Raw genomic sequence first — 16,049 nt, 5'->3', positions numbered from 1 at the left:
AAACAGTTAAATCCCTGTGGATTGATGAGGAATTGAAAAATTGTATGGTTGAGAGGGATGAGGCAAAAGGAATGGCAAATAAGTCTGGCTGCACAACCGATTGGCAAACTTATTGCAGAAATCATTGAGAAATCATGTGACTTAACTGAATAAAAAGAAGAAGAAACTACACTATGAAACCAAGATAAATGAAATAAAGAATGATAGTAAAAAAAAATTGAGCGCCTTAAATGAAATTCTGGGAAAAAAGACAAACTCAGCTCCATCATTCATTGAAACAGATGGCTTATTCATCACAACAACTGATATTGCCAACTACTTTAATGATTTTTTCATTGGCAAGATTAGCAAAATTAGATATAACATGCCAGCAACAAACGCTGACAATACACATCCAAGTATATCTGACCAAATTATGAGAGACAAGCATTGAACTTATAAATTCCGTAAAGTTAGTGTGGAAGAGGTGAACAAAAAATTATTGTTGTCTATTAACGATGACAAGCCACCACGGTCTGACAACTTGGATGGAAGATAATAGCGGACGATATTGCCACTCCTATTTGCCACATCTTCAATTGAAGAATACTAGAAAGTGTGTGCCCTCAGGCTTGGAGGGAAGCTAAATTAATTCCGCTACCTAAGAATAGTAAAGCTGGCTCAAATAGCCGACCAATCAGCTTGTTATTAACCCTTAGTAAACTTTTGGAAAAAATTGTTTGACCAGATACAATGCTATTTTACAATAAACAAATTCACAACTCACTTTCAGAATGCTTAGAGAAGGACAATCAACAAGCACAGCACATACACAAATTGGCTATGTGAAATTTATGATAAAAAGATGGTGGTTTCTGTTTTGTTAGATTTCAGTGCAGCCTTTGACATTATCGATCATAGTCTGCTGCTGGCAAAACGTATGTGTTATGGCTTTACACACGCTGCTATATTGTGGATAAAGAGTTACCTGTCTAACAGAACACAGAGGGTGCCACTCTAACCTGGTGGTCCCAGCGCGCACGACCCACGTGGAGTTCCAGGTCTCCGGCAGCCTCTGGAACTGCCGGTCTGCGGCCAACAAGGCTGAGTTCATCTCAGCCTATGCTACCCTCCAGTCCCTAGACTTCCTGGCGCTGACGGAAACATGGATTACCACAGATAACACTGCTACTCCTACTGCTCTCTCCTCGTCTGACTACGTGTTCTCGCATACCCCTAGAGCATCGAGCCAGCGGGGTGGTGGCACTGGAATCCTCATCTCTCCCAAGTGGACATTCTCTCTTTCTCCCCTGACCCATCTGTCTATCTCCTCATTTGAATTCCATGCTGTCACAGTTACCAGCCCTTTCAAGCTTAACATCCTTATCATTTATCGCCGTCCAGGTTCCCTTGGAGAGTTCATCAATGAGCTTGACGCCTTGATAAGTTCCTTTCCTGAGGATGGCTCACCTCTCACAGTTCTGGGTGACTTTAACCTCCCCACGTCTACCTTCGACTCATTCCTCTCTGCCTCCTTCTTTCCACTCCTCTCCTCTTTCGACCTCACCCTCTCACCTTCCCCCCCTAATCACAAGGCAGGCAATACGCTTGACCTCATCTTTACTAGATGCTGTTCTTCCACTAATCTCATTGCAACTCCCCTCCAAGTCTCCGACCACTACCTTGTATCCTTTTCCCTCTCGCTCTCATCCAACACTTCTCACTCTGCCCCTACTCGGATGGTATTGCGCCGTCCCAACCTTCGCTCTCTCTCTCCCGCTACTCTCTCCTCTTCCATCCTATCATCTCTTCCCTCTGCTCAAACCTTCTCCAACCTATCTCCTGATTCTGCCTCCTCAACCCTCCTCTCCTCCCTCTCTGCATCCTTTGATTTCCTCTGTCCCCCTATCCTCCAGGCCGGCTCGGTCCTCCCCTCCTGCTCCGTGGCTCGACGACTCACTGCGAGCTCACAGAACAGGGCTCCGGGCAGCCGAGCGGAAATGGAGGAAAACTCGCCTCCCCTGCGGACCTGGCATCCTTTCACTCCCTCCTCTCTACATTTTCCTCTTCTGTCTCTGCTGCTAAAGCCACTTTCTACCACTCTAAACTCCAAGCATCTGCCTCTAACCCTAGGAAGCTCTTTGCTACCTTCTCCTCCCTCCTGAATCCTCCTCCCCCTCCCCCCTCTCCTCCCTCTCTGCGGATGACTTCGTCAACCATTTTGAAAAGAAGGTTGACGACATCCGATCCTCGTTTGTTAAGTCAAACGACACTGCTGGTCCTGCTCACACTGCCCTACCCTGTGCTTTGACCTCTTTCTCCCCTCTCTCTCCAGATGAAATCTCGCGTCTTGTGACGGCCGGCCGCCCAACAACCTGCCCACTTGACCCTATCCCCTCCTCTCTTCTCCAGACCATTTCCGGAGACCTTCTCCCCTACCTCACCTCGCTCATCAACTCATCCTTGACCGCTGGCTACGTCCCTTCCGTCTTCAAGAGAGCGAGAGTTGCACCCCTTCTGAAAAAACCTACACTCGATCCCTCCGATGTCAACAACTACAGACCAGTATCCCTTCTTTCCTTTCTCTCCAAAACTCTTGAACGTGCCGTCCTTGGCCAGCTCTCTTGCTATCTCTCTCAGAATGACCTTCTTGATCCTAATCAGTCAGGTTTCAAGACTGGGCATTCAACTGAGACTGCTCTTCTCTGTGTCACGGAGGCTCTCCGCACTGCTAAAGCTAACTCTCTCTCCTCTGCTCTCATCCTTCTAGACCTATCTGCTGCCTTTCATACCGTGAACCATCAGATCCTCCTCTCCACCCTCTCCGAGCTGGGCATCTCCGGCGCCGCCCACGCTTGGATTGCGTCCTACCTGACAGGTCGCTCCTACCAGGTGGCGTGGCGAGAATCTGTCTCCGCACCACGTGCTCTCACCACTGGTGTCCCCAGGGCTCTGTTCTTGGCCCACTCCTATTCTCGCTATACACCAAGTCACTTGGCTCTGTCATATCCTCACATGGTCTCTCATATCATTGCTATGCAGATGACACACAATTAATCTTCTCCTTTCCCCCTTCTGACAACCAGGTGGCGAATCGCATCTCTGCATGTCTGGCAGACATATCAGTGTGGATGACGGATCACCACCTCAAGCTGAACCTCGGCAAGACGGAGCTGCTCTTCCTCCCGGGGAAGGACTGCCCGTTCCATGATCTCGCCATCACGGTTGACAACTCCCTTGTGTCCTCCTCCCAGAGTGCTAAGAGCCTTGGCGTGACCCTGGACAACACCCTGTCGTTCTCCACCAACATCAAGGCGGTGACCCGATCCTGTAGGTTCATGCTCTACAACATTCGCAGAGTACGACCCTGCCTCACACAGGAAGCGGCGCAGGTCCTAATCCAGGCACTTGTCATCTCCCGTCTGGATTATTGCAACTCGCTGTTGGCTGGGCTCCCTGCCTGTGCCATTAAACCCCTACAACTCATCCAGAACGCCGCAGCCCGTCTGGTGTTCAACCTTCCCAAGTTCTCTCACGTCACTCCGCTCCTCCGCTCTCTCCACTGGCTTCCAGTCGAAGCTCGCATCCGCTACAAGACCATGGTGCTTGCCTACGGAGCTGTGAGGGGAACGGCACCTCCGTACCTTCAGGCTCTGATCAGGCCCTACACCCAAACAAGGGCACTCCGTTCATCCACCTCTGGCCTGCTCGCCTCCCTACCTCTGAGGAAGCACAGTTCCCGCTCAGCCCAGTCAAAACTGTTCGCTGCTCTGGCACCCCAATGGTGGAACAAGCTCCCTCACGACGCCAGGACAGCGGAGTCAATCACCACCTTCCGGAGACACCTGAAACCCCACCTCTTCAAGGAATACCTGGGATAGGATAAAGTAATCCTTCTAACCCCCCCCTTAAAAGATTTAGATGCACTATTGTAAAGTGGTTGTTCCACTGGATATTATAAGGTGAATGCACCAATTTGTAAGTCGCTCTGGATAAGAGCGTCTGCTAAATGACTTAAATGTAAATGTAAATGTAATGGAAGCCTCTCCAACATAATCCACGTAGAATCAGGAATTCTCCAAGAGAGCTGTCTAGGCCCTTTGAGGAAAGCCAGAGTTTCTATGTATGCGGATGACTCAAGACTATACATCTACTACAGCGACTGAAATGACTGCAACACTCAATAAAGAGTTGCAGTTAGTTTCAGAGTGGATGGCAAGGAATAAGTTAAATAAATATTTCTAAAACTAAATGCATTGTATTTGGGACAAATCATTCACTAAACCCTAAACCTCAACTAAATCTTGTAATAAATAATGTGTAAATTGAGCAAGTTGAGGTGACTAAACAGCTTGGAGATTCCCTGGATTGTAAACTGTCATGGTCAAACATATTGACACAACAGTAGCTAAGATGGCGAGAAGTATGTCTATGATGAGGCGCTGCTCTACCTTCTTGTCAGCACTTGTCAACAAGGCAGGTCCTACAGGCCCTAGTTTTGTCGCACCTAGACTACTGTTCAGTCGTGTGGTCAGGTGCCACAAAAAAGGACTTAGGAAAATTGCAATTGGTTCAGAACAGGGCAGCACAGCTGGCATTTGGATGTACACAGAGAGCAAATATTAATAATATGCATGTCAATCTCACCTAGCTCAAAGTGGAGGAGAGATCGACTTCTTCACTGCTTGTGTTTATGAGAGGTATTGAAATGTTGAATGCACCGAGCTGTCTGTTTGAACTACTGGGACACCCATGCATACCCCACAAGACATGCCACAAGAGGTCTCTTCACAGTCCCCAAGTCCAGAACAGACTATGGAAGGTGCACAGTACTAAATAGAGCCATGATTACATGGAACTCTACTCCACATCAAGTAACTCATGCAAGCAGTAAAATTTGATTTAAAAAACTGATTAATAAAACACCTTATGGAACAGTGGGGACTGTGACGCAACACAAACACAGGCGCATACACACACACACGATAGCATACGCACTATACATACTTGTACATATGGATTTTGTACTGTATATATGTGGTAGTGGTGGAGTAGAGGCCTGAGGGCACACAGTCTGAATGTATTGTAATGTTTTTAAAATTGTATAAACTGCCTTAAATTTGCTGAACCACAGGAAGAGTGGGATCCATAATATATACGAATACAAAATACCACGAAAGACTCACAGCTGTAATTGCTGCCAAAGGTGATTCTTCAAGATATGTTAGTGTATTGTGTTTCATATTGTTTTCACAAATGTTAGAATTTTTCTTCCACTTTGATATTACAGCGTATTTTGTGTAGATCGTTGACAAATAAATGACAATTAGATCTTTTTTAATCTCACTTTGTAACACAACAAAATGTGGAAAAAGTTAAGGGGTGTCGATACTTTCTGAAGGCGATGTACATATAGAAAGCTAAGCTATATCCAGGTGTCATCAGATCCGGAGGACATGAAAACAGAGATCCAACAGTGATTCAAATGAACAAAAACGACACCTGTACCTTTCGTTACAGTTGCTGGGTTAGCCTTCTTTTTTGTAGCTTCAGGTTCTAGGTCAAATACAGAACAGTTTTGAATGAGACCCTATCTAAATAACAGTCGAAGGGTATTGAGTTGACAGAAGACATGAATGGGTGAGCATGGAAACTAAATCCATATACTGTACCTTTCTTAAGAGGGTCTGGTTTGTCCATCTCTTTCACACCCTCAGGTTCTGAATCAAGTAGGAACAAGAAATGACATAGCATTATTACAGCACGGCTCTTAACTGAAGGTGCGATAAAAACATCAGCTTTAGGACAAGATGATTTTGCTTGTCCTAAAGCTGATTATTTCACAAATTTTTGTGAAATGACAAAACATTACAAAGTCATGCAAACATTACATTTGAGTCAAATATTGTGTAGTGTTGATTGACAATGTAGGCTGTGAGGGGAGGATAGTGGTTGTATATTGAAGGGAAAATATATAATTTCTCAGTATATATAAACCATATGCAATCTACTGTACATAGTATGTACATGTAAAAACAGACCGAACACTTTCACAAAAACTTTACTTTGTAAAAAAAAAGAAGATGAATCTGAAATAAATCAATACCTTTTGAAGGGGATTCCTGGTTCTGATTCTGGTTATTAAAATTAACTAAAACAAATGGTGTTTATATTAAACTATATTGATCACAGCTCTCTTGTTTGTAGGGGACTCTGATTTAATGAAACATAAAACCAGCCCATTCTCTTATGGAATACGCCAGAAGGTGCCGATTCTGCAGGTTCTAGATTACATTTGGACCTGGCGAAATGTGGAAGCTATACAGTCCACTAGTGGCAATGTGAGCGCCTATTAACGTTACTTAGGGGCGGCAGGTAGCCTAGTGGTTAGAGCATTGGATTAGTAACCGAAAGGTTGCAAGATCGAATCTTTGAGCTGACACGGTAAAAATCTGTTGTTCTTGCAGTTAACCCACTGTTCCTAGGCCTTCATTGAAAATAAGAATTTGTTCTTAACTGACTTGCCTACTTAAATAAAGGTAAAATAAAAACATTTAAAAAAATGACCGTCGAGTAGGATTGCAGCTTGCTAGGGGATGGTGGATGGGCCTTTAAACTGCAGACTCCCACTCCGAGGGTCACGTATTCAATCCCAGTGGTAGGCACTATTGGTGCGCTGGTCAGCTGGTTGTTCATCTCTGCACTCTCTCGCAATTACTAATAACCCATCTGCATCCGCCTGACTACAGTTGATAAAGTGAAAACCTGTGGCCTGCACCCGACACTAACCTGCTAATATAGAAAATGCGCTGTAGGCTACAGTCAGAGACTTTATTTAAATAGGTTTCTAGGCTAGGGATCAGGGATCAAATGCATAACATTTTTATAAAAAACTGGATTTTCTGTGCAAAATCTCCAAATGACATCAGTTTGACTGGTTGTAAGGAAATTGAAAGCTATGAAAACAACCCAAACTGTTTCTGATAAGATTTCAGTTCGGCTTGGATGCAAATTTTATGTGGTTGAAATACTATCAGCTTTCATGATGCTGATAAAGACAGCACCTCCACAGTCATTTTGCATTCTCTCTGAAATAAATAAATCCTATTTCTCCGCTCCCTAGTCAAAACGTGTCCTGTGTATAATTTCACTGCAAGAAATGCTTAATTCAGTAGGAGTTCATGTTAAGACTATCAAATCAAATTGTATTTGTCACATGCGCCGAATACAACAGGTAGACCTTACCGTGAAATGCTTACTTACAAGCCCTTAACCAACAATGCAGCTCAAGAAATAGAGTTAAGAAAATATTAATACTAAATTAACTAAAGTTAAAAAAATAAAGTAACACAATAAATTACGCAAATATACATATTTCACCACAACTGAATCAAAATAAATGAAAAGACATGTAATTCTATCTTCTGCTAAATGAACGTTTCCCTGAAAAATAAAACCTTGAATTGAATCAGTACCTTTCTTATGAGATACTGGTTTGGCCTTCGGGTTGGGAGCCTCACGTTCTAAACAAAGACACAAATGTAAGTACAATGATAATAGTGATAATGGAGGTTAGGGCATACATAAAGTACAACTAACAATTTCTATTAAAAAAGTTTCCCAAAGTCAGACATCCGGGAATTGGTAATCTAATGTACTGTATATACTGTAGACATGAATTACATGCTACCGTTACATAGTAAACAACAATGAAATACCAAGGATGCTAGGATTGTTATCAAATAAACTTATTAAATAAGAAAAATGGGAGTAAGTTCTATTACCTTTCTTTGCAGGGGCTGGCATGGCCTTCTCTTTCAGAGCAGGTTCTGAATCAAATGAAAAACCAACATTTTTACTACATCCCATTAAGTTATATTATGTGTGAGGAACTGAATGGGACAGATATTGCAATAAGAGCCATCCATATTTTGCTATAGCTGCTTGCTTTGGCTTTCCCTTTATAAGCTTCAGACTATAAATCAAACAAGAATAAAAAAACAATGAGAAGCCATGATAAGTGGAGCAGTACTCTACTAACAAACACAGCTAACAAACAAAAGATGAGCATAAGTATCTAGGTATTCTACAAAAGCCCAAAACTTTTGTAGATATGGAACATCAATACCTTTCTGTATACGGACTGGTTTGATCTCATATTTGGAAGTATATGATTTAGCAGGAGAGGTCTGAAAAATATCTGTTTGTGTAATTCAATATTAACATTTTCATTATGCATTACATTTCTTAAGCACCTCTCACCCTATAAATTATATTTAAGATAATTATCTCAATTTGTCCATGCCTTAGCCAGATATACACTACCGGTCAAAAGTTTTAGAACACCAACTTATTCAAGGGTTTTTCTTTATTTTTACTATTTTATACATTGTAGAAGACATCAAAAATGATGAAATAACACATATGGAATCATGAAGTAAGCAAAAAAAGTGTTAAACAAATCACATTATATTTTTGTCACATTGTCACATTCTCTCCACTACATGTGTCGTAGTGGAGAGAAGACCAAGGCGCAGCGGGAATGTGGATACTCATCTTTTTAATCAAACGCGAGAAAAGCATCCACAGGGAAAAAAACAATAAACATTACTCACGACGGCAACAGTGTAGCAGGCTAACAAACGCAGTGCTCACAAACAATTACCCACTAACACACAGACAAACACACCCTACTAATATAGGACTCCCAATCAAAGGCAACTCAACACACCTGCCTTCAATTGGGAGTCCCACCCCAAATAACTATACATAGAAAACCAAAGCTAGACAGAACGTAGACACACATACCAAAACACAAAAACCTCTGCCACGCCCTGACCAAAACTAATACAATTACTCCCTCTGCTGGTCAGGACATGACAATTCTTCAGAGTAGCCAACATTTGCCTTGATGACAGCCTTCTCCGAACAGTGCAAACTGGCTATAACCAGAATAGAAGGAGGAGTGGGAGGCCTCGGTGCACAACTGAGCAAGAGGACAAGTACATTAGAGTGTCTGGTTTGAGAAACAGACACCTCACATGTCCTCAACTGGCAGCTTCATTAAATAGTACCCACAAAACACTCGTCTCAATGTCAGCAGTGAAGAGGCGACTCCGGGATGCTGGCCTTCTAGGCAGAGTTCCTCTGTCCAGTGTCTGTGTTCTTTTGCCCATCTTAATCTTTTATTTTTATTGACCAGTCTGAGATATGTCTTTCTCTTTGCAACTCTACCTAGAAGACCAGCATCCCGTAGTCGCCTCTTCACTGTTGATGTTGAGACTGGTGTTTTGCGGGTACTATTTAATGAAGCTGCCAGTTGAGGACTTGTGAGGCGTCTGTTTCAAACAGTCCTGATCGGTGCTTCGTTACTTGTCTTGGCCAGACGATGTACATCCGTCACTGTTATCTTTGGCAGCTCTTGCAAGCACCTTGTGTAAAACAGTGTCATGGTTGGTAAGGGAGGGGGGTGTTGGCTAATTGCTAGCCACCTTACTAGTTAGTGTGTTAATAGCTAGCTAGCTAGCTAAGAGACCAAAAAAGACACAGAACACATTCATCGAATTACAAAAATCACTAACAGAACCTGGGCCTGGATGCCAAGTGGGTGGGCCTATGCCCTCCAAGGCCCACCAATGTCTGCACCCTTGCCCAGTTATGTGAAATCCATAGATTAGGGCCCAATTTATTGATTTGCTTTTAACTCAGTAAAATCTTAGAAATTGTTGCATTTATATTTTTGTTTAGTATATTTGCCATATATTTTCAACTGTGCTGTTGTACTTCACAAAAGTTCTGAACCTATATACAGTACCAGCCAAAAGTTTGGACGCACCTACTCATTCAAGGGTTTTTCTTTATTTTTACTATTTTATACATTGTAGAATAATAGAGAAGACATCAAAACTATGAAATAACACACATGGAATCATGTAGTAACCAACAAAGTGTTAAACAAATCAAAATATATTTTAGATTTGAGATTCTTCAAAGTTGCCACCCTTTGCGTTGATGACAGATTTGCACACTCTTGGCATTCTCTCAACCAGCTTCATGAGGTAGTCACCTGGAAAGCATTTTCAATTAACAGGTGTGACTTGTTAAAAGTTAATTTGTGGAATGTCTTTCCTTCTTATTGCGTTTGAGCCAAGCCAATCAGTTGTGTTGTGACAAGGTAGGGGTGATATACAGAAGATAGCCCTATTTGGTAAAAGACCAAGTTCATATTATGGCAAGAACAGCTCAAACAAGTAAAGAGAAATGACAGTCCATCATTTCTTTAAGACATGAAGGTCAGTCAATTAGGAAAATGTCAAGAACTTTTAAAGTTTCTTCAAGTGCAGTCACAAAAATCATCAATCGCTATGATGAGAACCGCGGAAGGAAAGGAATACCCAGAGTTACCTCTGCTGCAGATGATAAGTTCTTTAGAATTACCAGCCTCAGAAATTGCAGCCAAATAAATGCTACACAGAGCTCAAGTAACAGACACATCTCAACATCAACTGTCCAGAGGAGGCTGCGTGAACCAGGCATTCATAGTGAAATTGCTGCAAAGAAACTACTACTAAAGGACAACGATAATAAGAAGAGACTTGCTTGGGCCAAGACACGAGCAATGGACATTAGACTGGTGAAAATCTGTCCTTTGGTATGATGAGTCCAAATTTGCGATTTTTTGTTCCAACCGGTGTGTCTTTGTGAGACGCAGAGTAGGTAAATGGATGATCTCCGCATCTGTAGTTCCTACTGTGAAGCATGGAGGAGGAAGTGTGATGGTGTGGGGGTGCTTTGCTGGTGACACTGTCTGTGATTTATTTAGAATTCTTGACACACTTAACCAGCATGGCTAACACAGCATTCTGCAGCAATATGCCATCCCATCTGGTTTGCGTATAGTGGGACTATCATTTGTTTTTCAATAGAACAATGAACCAACACACCTCCAGGCTATGTAAGGGCTATTTGACCAAGAAGGAGAGTGATGGAGTGCTGCATCAGATGACCTGGCCTCCACAATCACCTGACCTCAACCCAATTGAGATGTTTTGGGATGAGTTGGACCCCAGAGTGAATAATTGTTTCCTCATTAATCTACACACAATACCCCATAATTACAAAGTGAAAACAGGTTTGCAGATTTTTTTTCAAATGTATTAAAAATAAAAAACAGATACCTTATTTATATAAGTATTCAGAATCTTTGCTATGAGACTTGAAATTGAGCTCAGGTGCGTCCTGTTTCCATTGATCCTCCTTGAGATGTTTCTACAACTTGATTGGAACCCACCTGTGGTAAATTCACTTGATTGGAGATGTTTTGGAAAGGCACACACCTGTCTACATAGGGTCTCAAAGTTGATAGTGCATGTCAGAGTAAGAACCAAGCCATCGAAGGTCGAAGGAATTGTCCATAGAGCTCCGAGAAATGATTGTGCCGAGGCACAGATCTGGGGAAGGGTACGAAAAAAATGTCTGCACTTTTGAAGGTCCCCAAGAACACAGTGGCCTCCATCATTCTTAAATGGAAGAAGTTTGTAACCACCAAGTGTCTTCCTTGTGCAGGCCGCCCGGCCAAACTGAGCAATCGAGGGAGAAGGGCCGTGGTCTGGGAGGTGACCAAGAACCCGATGGTCACTCTGACAGAGCTCCTGAGTTCCTCTGTGGAGATGGGAGAACCTTCCAGAAGGACAACCATCTCTCCAGCACTCCACCAATCAGGCCTTTATGGTAGAGTGGTCAGACAGAGGCCATTCCTCATTAAAAGGCACATGACAGCCCACTTGGAGTTTGTCAAAAGGCACCTAAAGGACTCTGACCATGAGAAACAAGATTCTCTGGTCTGATGAAACCAAGATTGAACTCTTTGGTCTGAATGCAAAGAGTCACGTCAGGAGGAAAGCAGGCACCACTCATCATCTGATCAATACCATCCCCACAGTGAAGAATGGTGGTGGCAGCATCATGCTGTGGGGATGTTTTTCGGGGGCAGGTACTGGGAGACTAGTCAGGATCAAGGGAAAAATTAACGGAGCAAAGTACAGAGAGATCCTTGATAAAAACCTGCTCCAGAGCGTTCAGGGCCTCAGACTGGGGAGAATGTTCACCTTCCAACAGGACAACAACACTAAGCACACAGCCAAGACAAGGCAGGAGTGGCTTCGGGACAAGTCTCTGAATGTCCTTGAGTGGCCCAGCCAGAGCCAGACCCAATCGAACATCTCTGGAGAGACCTGAAAATAGCTGTGCAGCAATGCTCCCCATCCAACCCGACAGAGCTTGAGAGGATCTGCAGAGACTAATGGAATTTGTGTGTAGATTGCTGAGGGGGGAAAAACTATTTTAGAATAAGGCTGCAACATAACAAAATGTGGAAAAAGTGAAAGGGTCTGAATACTTTCAGAATACACTGCATAGACAATACCAAATCAAATGATCTAATGATTCTGTCTCTTCGCAGGATCTCTTGTGTCCTCCATATATAAAGCATTCTAGTGGTAGCAAAACATTTTGTATAATAATTTAAATTGGAAAACTCAGTTTTGAATCCGACGTTGTTTTGTGTATTAGTTCATAAACCATGTGCTATTGAATCGGTACATCGAAAATCTCTTCCCAACTATTTTGGAATCTGTATGGCAAAGCTGTCCATTTGTTGGTCCTTAAATGTCGTCTTGGTAAGCAACTCCAGTGTATATTTGTCCTTGTGTTTTAGGTTATTGCCCTGCTGAAAGGTGAATTTGTCTCCCAGTGTCTGTTGGAAAGCAGACAGAACCAGGTTTCCTCTACGATTTTCCAGTGGTTAGCTCTATTCCGTTTCTTTTTATTCTAAAAAAATCTCCCTAGTCCTTGCCAATGACAAACATACCCATAACATGATGCAGCCACCACCATGCATGAACATATGAAGAGTGGTACTCAGTGATGTGTTGTGTTGGATTTGCCACAAACATAACGCTTTAAATTCAGGACATAAAGTTAATTTCTTGCAATTTTTTTTTGCAGTTTTACTTTAGTGCCTTCAATGTTGTTGATTCTTTCTCAGATTCCTCCTATCACAGACAGTTACAGATATTAATCTCTGTAACGTTTGAAAATCACCATTGGCCTCATGGTGAAATCCCTGAGTGGTTTCCTTCCTCTCCGGCTACTGAGTTAGGAAGGACGCCTATATATTTGTAGTTACTGGCTGTATTGACACAACATCCAAAGTGTAATTAATAAATTCACCATGCTCAAACGGATATTCAATGTCTGCTTTTTATTTTATTTTTACCCATCTACCAATAGGTGCCCTTCTTTGTGAGGCATAATCTAATGTTTTGCTTTCGTTGTAAAGCCTTTTTGAAATCGGACAGTGTGGTTAGATTAACGAGAGTCTTGTCTTTAACCTCTCTGTTCATATTTATATCAAAAACCAGCTTTTTACATTAGCATGTGACGTTCAGAACTAGCATACGGAGGCTCTCCGCAAACCTCCGGTGTATTTACTAAATTACTCATGATAAACGTTCACAAAAAACATAACAATTATTTTAATAATTATAGATACAGAACTCCTTTGTGCAATCGAGGTGTCCGATTTTAAAATAGCTTTTCGGTGAAAGCACATTTTGCAATATTCTCAGTAGATAGCCCGGCCATCATGGCTAGCTATTTAGACACCCACCAAGTTTAGCCCTGACCAAAGTCAGATTTACTATTACAAAAGTTTGATTACCTTTGATGTTCTTCGTCAGAATGCACTCCCAGGACTGCTACTTCAATAACAAATGTTGGTTTGGTCCAAAATAATCCATCGTTATATCCAAATAGCGGCGTTTTGTTCGTGCGTTCAAGACACTATCCGAAGTGTAAATAAGGGTCACGAGCATGGCGCAATTCGTGACAAAAAAATTCTAAATATTCCATTACCGTACTTCGAAGCATGTCAACCGCTGTTTAAAATCCATTTTTATGCCATTTTTCTCGTAAAAAAAGCGATAATATTCCGACCGGGAATCTGCGTTTAGGTAAACAGAGGAAAGTAAACAAAGCATTCGGTCGACGCGGGCACGCGCCTGAGTCTCACAGTACTGTAACCAGCCACTACCCAAACGCGCTACTTTTTTTCAGCCAGAGCCTGCAAAGCCACGATTCAGCTTTTTGCCGCCTTCTGAGAGCCTATGGGAGCCGTAGGAAGTGTCACGTTATAGCAGAGATCCTCAGTCTTCAATAAACAGAGGCAAGAAGAACGACACCTTGTCAGACAGGCCACTTCCTGCATGAAATCTTCTCAGGTTTTTGCCTGCCATATGAGTTATGTTATACTCACAGACACCATTCAAACAGTTTTAGAAACTTTAGGATGTTTTCTATCCAAAGCCAATAATTATATGCATATTCTAGTTACTGGGCAGGAGTAGTAACCAGATTAAATCGGGTACGTTTTTTATCCAGCCGTGTCAATACGCCCCCTAGCCCTAACAGGTTAAAATGGTGTAAAATAGTCATATGTTTGACAAATTGAAGTAATAGCATTTCTAAGGTGTTTGAAAATCGCGCCACGGGATTACACTGGCTGTTGCGTAGGTGGGACGATTTCGTCCCGCCAAGCCCAAAGAGATTACCTCACCTCGCTCATCAACTCATCCTTGACCGCTGGCTACGACCCTTCCGTCTTCAAGAGAGCGAGAGTTGCACCATTTCTGAAAAAACCTACACTCGATCCCTCCGAAGTCAACAACTACAGACCAGTATCCCTTCTTTCTTTTCTCTCCAAAACTCTTGAACGTGCCGTCCTTGGCCAGCTCTCCTGCTATCTCTCTCAGAATGACCTTCTTGATCCAAATCAGTCAGGTTTCAAGACTGGTCATTCAACTGAGACTGCTCTTCTCTGTGTCACGGAGGCTCTCCGCACTGCTAAAGCTAACTCTCTCTCCTCTGCTCTCATCCTCCTAGACCTATCTGCTGCCTTTGATACGGTGAACCATCAGATCCTCCTCTCCACCCTCTCCGAGTTGGGCATCTCCGGCGCGGCCCACGCTTGGATTGCGTCCTACCTGACAGGTCGCTCCTACCAGGTGGCGTGGCGAGAATCTGTCTCTGCACCACGTGCTCTCACCACTGGTGTCCCCCAGGGTTCTGTTGTAGGCCCTCTCCTATTCTCGCTATACACCAAGTCACTTGGCTCTGTCATATCCTCACATGGTCTCTCCTATCATTGCTATGCCGACGACACACAATTAATCTTCTCCTTTCCCCCTTCTGATAACCAGGTGGCGAATCGCATCTCTGCATGTCTGGCAGACATATCAGTGTGGATGACGGATCACCACCTCAAGCTGAACCTCGGCAAGACGGAGCTGCTCTTCCTCCCGGGGAAGGACTGCCCGTTCCATGATCTCGCCATCACGGTTGACAACTCCATTGTGTCCTCCTCCCAGAGTGCTAAGAACCTTGGCGTGACCCTGGACAACACCCTGTCGTTCTCTACTAACATCAAGGCGGTGACCCGATCCTGTAGGTTCATGCTCTACAACATTCGCAGAGTACGACCCTGCCTCACATAGGAAGCGGCGCAGGTCCTAATCCAGGCACTTGTCATCTCCCGTCTGGATAACTGCAACTCGCTGCTGGCTGGGCTCTCTGCCTGTGCCATTAAACCCCTACAACTCATCCAGAACGCCGTAGCCCGTCTGGTGTTCAACCTACCCAAGTTCTCTCACGTCACCCCGCTCCTCCGCTCTCTCCACTGGCTTCCTGTTGAAGCTCGCATCCGCTACAAGACCATGGTGCTTGCCTACGGAGCTGTGAGGGGAACGGCACCTCCATACCTTCAGGCTCTGATCAGGCCCTACACCCAAACAAGGGCACTGCGTTCATCCACCTCTGGCCTGCTCGCCTCCCTACCTCTGAGGAAGCACAGTTCCCGCTCAGCCCAGTCTAAACTGTTCGCTGCTCTGGCACCCCAATGGTGGAACAAGCTCCCTCACGACGCCAGGACAGCGGAGTCAATCACCACCTTCCGGAGACACCTGAAACCCCACCTCTTTAAGGAATACCTAGGATAGGATAAAGTAATCCTTCTA

The 16,049-nt window shown here is 43.6% G+C and overlaps 1 protein-coding gene across 1 annotated transcript in view; it reads right to left on the bottom strand.

The window, feature by feature from the left end:
* The window catches only part of si:ch211-266g18.10 (titin), a 238,728-nt gene that overhangs the window by 52,461 nt on the left and 170,218 nt on the right, over positions 1 to 16,049 (bottom strand). The window contains exons 70-73 of the mRNA XM_045688945.1: positions 7,764 to 7,808; positions 7,455 to 7,502; positions 5,652 to 5,699; positions 5,488 to 5,535 (exon numbers count right to left, since the gene is read on the bottom strand). Of these exons, the coding sequence (XP_045544901.1) occupies positions 5,488 to 5,535; positions 5,652 to 5,699; positions 7,455 to 7,502; positions 7,764 to 7,808 (189 nt within the window). The remainder of the gene's footprint in view (positions 1 to 5,487; positions 5,536 to 5,651; positions 5,700 to 7,454; positions 7,503 to 7,763; positions 7,809 to 16,049) is intronic.

The sequence above is a fragment of the Salmo salar genome, chromosome ssa11 (assembly GCF_905237065.1).
Source record: "Salmo salar chromosome ssa11, Ssal_v3.1, whole genome shotgun sequence".
NCBI lineage: Eukaryota > Metazoa > Chordata > Actinopteri > Salmoniformes > Salmonidae > Salmo > Salmo salar.
Note: the sequence above shows the minus strand (reverse complement) of the source record. Positions and strands in the feature narration are given on the sequence as shown.